The 4807-nt window shown below is 52.7% G+C and overlaps 1 protein-coding gene and 1 long non-coding RNA gene across 2 annotated transcripts in view; both read right to left on the bottom strand.

The window, feature by feature from the left end:
* Window positions 1–4807, bottom strand: part of LOC102242919 — a 33747-nt gene that overhangs the window by 14834 nt on the left and 14106 nt on the right. The gene's annotated exons all lie outside the window — the stretch shown is intronic.
* On the bottom strand, window positions 1376–4180 carry LOC106724484. The gene is made up of 2 exons (XM_014532087.1): window positions 3633–4180; window positions 1376–1644 (listed from the first exon to the last, which is right to left on the bottom strand). Exons 1-2 carry the CDS (start codon window positions 4037–4039, stop codon window positions 1446–1448), a joined length of 606 nt encoding a protein of 201 aa, XP_014387573.1. The 5' UTR covers window positions 4040–4180; the 3' UTR covers window positions 1376–1445.

Below are 4807 nucleotides of genomic sequence, written 5' to 3'. Positions count from 1 at the left end.
CAAGCTGCCTGGCTGCCGGCCGCCATCTTGGTTGGCAGTTAATTTGCATATCTCCCTGATTAGCCAATGGGAAGGGTAGCGGAGGTACAGCTAATTACCATGTTTCTCTTTTATTAGATAGGATGATTTCCATTTCCATGTTGCAGCATAATTCACCCATTTTAAATGTATGATTTAATGATTTTTAGGTTATTTACAGAACTGTGCAACTACCACACTGTCTAATTTCAGGACATTTCCAACACCCCAAAGTAACCTTTGGTCACTCCCCATTCCCACCCCCAGCCACAGGTGACCTCTGATCTGGAGTCTGTCTCTATAGATTTGACTTTTCTGGACATTTCACATAAATGGAATCATACAATATGTAGTCTTTTGTGTCTGGTTTTTACTTGTTCACACTTTAGCATCATTGGTGCTTATCCATGTTGTAGCATGTATCAGAACTTCATTCTTTCTGTTGCCAAATAACCTTCCATTGTGTGGATATACCACAGTTTGTTACCCATTCACCAGCTGATGGACACTTGGGCTGTTTCCACTTCTGAGCTACTCTGAATAGGGCTGCTTTGCATGGGAGTCTTTTTGCAAACATGGTTTCATTTCTCTTAGGTATGTATCTAGGAGACACATTTTAAATTAAGCTCTAAAACAAGAAAGACTACACTGTGTGAGAGACATACAAAGTCCTGGAATTATTCTTGAAAGGAGAAGAGGCTGATAAACCCAGGGGCGCAGGTGGGGGCCAGAGATGGGAAAGGAAAGCACAGGACTCAGCGAGACAAGAGTGGTGTTGGATAGTGGGTCTAGGGGTGTTGGTTTTATTATGCTTCCTAATCTATGTGTACATCAGATATCATGTACGTACATATTCGTATTATACATAATATATATTACATAATAAACCATTTTTTAAAAAAATGAAGCCTGTCTCCATTACCCTAATAATTCCACTGTGTTCTCATCTCAGGATAATCAGCTCTCTATTCCGGCCACCTGCAGGTGCTCCTTGCTTAGCCTGTTCCTTGCTCCCTCTGCTCCAGTCCTACGGCCACTGTCCTGGCCTCACTACAGACCCTCATGGTTCCTCTGGCCTCCCCTCCAGCCCAGGCTAACATACAGCTGTGAGAGTGGATGCTTGTCCAGAAATGTGACTCCAATCACAGCATCCATTCCCTTAAAACCCGCCCCTGGCTGGCCGGCGTGGCTCAGTGGTTGAGTGTCGGACCTATGAACCAGGAGATCATGGTTCGATTCCCGGCCAGGGTACATGCCTGGGTGCAGGCTCCATCCCCAGTAGGGGCCATGCAGGAGGCAGCCGATCAATGATTCGCTCTCATTACTGATGTTTCTTTCTCTCTCTCTCTCTCCCTTCCTCTCTGAAATCAATAAAAAATATATTAAAAACAAACAAACAAATAACCCCTCCCCTGGCTCATTGTTAATCAAGGGGCAGAAGCCACAGTCCTGAGTGTCAAGTCCAAAGCCCCTCCTGGTGTGGCTCCTTCCTCCTGCCTGTGCCCAGTTCTCATCGACCTCCGCAGTGCCCCTATCAGTCCCCTGGGGCTCTGGTCCCTGATAAAGGGCTCAGTAGTCAGCAATAAAGTGATGAAAACAAGAATCACTCGGTCTATCAAAGCAATCCTATATAATAAAAGAGAAACATGCAAATTAATCATCCCTCCGCTATGCTCAAGCCACACCCACAAGCCATCAGCCCCTCACCCAGGCTGGCCAGGCACCCCAGTGGGGACCCCCCTGAAGGGGGGGGGTGTAGCCAGCCTGAAAACAGCCCTCAGCCCCTAACCCAGGCTGGCCAGGCACCCCAGTGGGACCCCCACCTTGATCTGGGACACCCTTCAGGGCAAACCATCTGGCGCCCACCCATGCACCAGGCCTCTATCCTATATAATAAAAGGATAATATGCAAATTGACCCTAACAGCAGAACGACTGGGAATGACTGCTCACTATGACACACACTGACCACCAGGGGGCAGATGCTCAATCCAGGAGCTGCCCCCTGGTGGTCAGTGCACTCCCACAGGGGGAGCTCTGCTCAGCCACAAGCCAGGCTGACGGCTGCCAGCAAAGCAGTGATGGCGGGAGCCTCTCCCGCATCCTCAGCAGTGCTAAGGATGTCCGACTGCAGTTTAGGCCTGCTCCCCACTGGCAAGTGGACATCCCTTGAGGGCTCCTGGGCTGCCAGAAGGATGAATGACTGCCAGCTAAGGCCCGATCCCCCGGTGAGCGGGCCTAAGCCAGCAGGTGGACATCCCTCGAGGGGTCCCAGACTGCTAGAGGGCACAGGCCAGGCTGTGCACAAATTTTTGTGCACCAGGCCTCTAGTCAGCAGATAGCAGTCCAGGTGCAGCTGTCCTTTCTTGGTTGCAATACCTTTTATTCCAAATAGTCTTTCTTTTCTAGTTAAAACATTACTTCTTTCATAGAAGGTGGTGAGAGAAAATGAACTATTTTTTAGGCTGTCCTTACTTGGCATTGGTGTTCTGCAGAAGTTGGCCCCACTGGGGTGTCGAGCACACCCTGGTCTCTTGGGGCCCTTGGGTCTTTCCTGACTGGAATGCCCCACCCCCATCCGATGCCTGGTCATCACCCATCGACCTTTATTCCCTCAAAGCCCACCCTTGGCATTTGGCACAGGGTCCGTGAGTAGGATTGCAGCCATCTGCCTATCTTCTCGCAGAGCTCCAGGATGTTAGAACCTGGGCACTTTCACACTCCCATTTCCAGAGCCCGGTGCAGCCCTGGTCGCCCAGGGACATGGCAGGTTTGCTGAGAGCCTGACTAGAACCAATGAATTCCAGCCTCCTTTGCAGCAGGTAAGGGTGGCGGTGGTGAGGGGCTGGGTGTGGGGTGCCCAGGCCTCTGCTGATCTCAGCTTCAGGCTGTGCTGCCGGGACCTCGGCATGGCCCTCTCTCTCCTACTGGGTCAGGGGGCAGGAGGGGGACCTGGCTGGGTGCTGGTGACCCCCCTCCCTAATCCCACTGGGGCCCAGCTTGCAGCTTGGGGCTTGGGGGCTCTAACTGGCCCTGAAGTGCTCCCCAGCCTCGGTGTGTATCTTACTGTGGCTGTGTGTGTGTTACACATTGTTCCCGGAGAGGAGCCAGGAAATGAATGGAACTGCCCACACTCAGGGAGCCCAGGGAACCTCACTCAGACAGGAAGACAGATGGAAGGAAGCAGCAAGGGAGAGTGTGAGAGGGAAGCTGAGAACAAGCGAGGCAAAACAAGGCCTGTGGTGACAGCACAGACAGAAACTTGGGGACCCACAGAGAGGGGAGAGCGGGAGGGACCGCTGCCACCAGCGTGGGAGCTGGAGCTGGGGGTCTGCCAGCCCCACTGGGCTGGGGGAGAGGCACCCCTGTTGGCCTCTAAGAGTCTCCATCATGGGACCCAGAGCACGGAGGCAAATTCATCTTTGGGGTCCACCCCTCCCCTCTAGATGTCCAGGGCCCTGGCCAGGCCCTGTGAGTGCCTGGGCCCTAGGAGCCCTCTGCCTATCTCCCTGCCCTTCCCCCAGGGCCCCTCATTAAACGAACTCCCTGGAAGGCTTCGAACATGGGTCAGAGGAGGGCTCCTAGGAGGAAAATGGCACATTGCCATCTGGTTACCTTGGAGGAACTTGCTTTGTTTTAGGAAACACCTCTTGAGGGGCCTTCGAGGCAGATGTTGGGCAGAAAGTCCCACGCTGAGGGGAAGGTGGCAGTGGACTTCTGTGGCCAGGCAGAGGCCACCTCCTGTCACCCCTCCGTTGACAGCGGGTGGGTGAGTTGACCAACGAGCAGAAGAGGAGGAACCCACTGAGAGGAGACCCTTCTATCTCAGCAGCCCCTCCCAGGGTCAGCTGGTGAGAAGGCGCAGGACTTCTGGGGAGAAACCCTTCCCTGGAGGAACCTGGATGGGGCAGAGCTCTGCAGAGGGCGCTCACCCAGCCACCTGGGTGCAATGGGGGCTCCATGGAGGCCCAGGAACAGAGCACTGGGCCACTAAAGAGCTCAGAAGCCAGGCTCGCTGGCATGGGGCCGTCAAGTTTACGGGTGTTGCAGCTGCCCAGGCATAAAGGTGCAGCCAGGTCCTGACTCTGCAGTGAAGTGAAGCAGCCAGGGCTGAGCCTTGGGTCAAATTCAGCCCTGGTGTGTGTGTGTGTGTGTGTGTGTGTGTGTGTATATCAGATGAAGAGAGGCCCATGGAAGGAGAGAAAACTCCACAAAATAGATGAGACCGCCTGCAGTCATGCTGTTTGGACCTGACCTTGCCCCTCAAGCTGTGAAGGGCAGCTGATGTCACAGTGGATGATGGGATGTGGGGATGGATAACGACATATGAAAGCCCACAAGTATGTAGTGGTCTTGGCTTCCAACAGCCTTAGCCCTGGAACCTAAGAGCCAACCCCAGGGAACACTTTTGGGCCCTCGGTCTTCGGGGTGAGACCTTGAACCGATGGGGGGCGGGGGTTATAATCTGATAGATAGAGCACCTGAATTAAACTGAGAGATAATCATCTTACTTTGAAATTCTGAAATACATATACGTATAGGACACTGAGGATCAACCCAAATTCAGGACCAGCTGAGGAGCATGGTTCTCCACGGCACCAGGTTACCTCCTAGGCCAGTGGTTCTCAACCTTGGCTGCACATTAGAATCACCTGGGAGTATTTTTAAAATCCTGATGTCTGGGCCTTATCCTCCGGAAATTCTGTTTCTTTGTTATGGGGTGGGGCCACAACATTAGTAACAAAGAAACAGAATTTCCAGAGGATGAGGCCCAGAAATCAGGATTTTAA

Source organism: Myotis brandtii, unplaced genomic scaffold (assembly GCF_000412655.1).
Source record: "Myotis brandtii unplaced genomic scaffold, ASM41265v1 scaffold120, whole genome shotgun sequence".
Taxonomy (NCBI): domain Eukaryota; kingdom Metazoa; phylum Chordata; class Mammalia; order Chiroptera; family Vespertilionidae; genus Myotis; species Myotis brandtii.
Note: the sequence above shows the minus strand (reverse complement) of the source record. Positions and strands in the feature narration are given on the sequence as shown.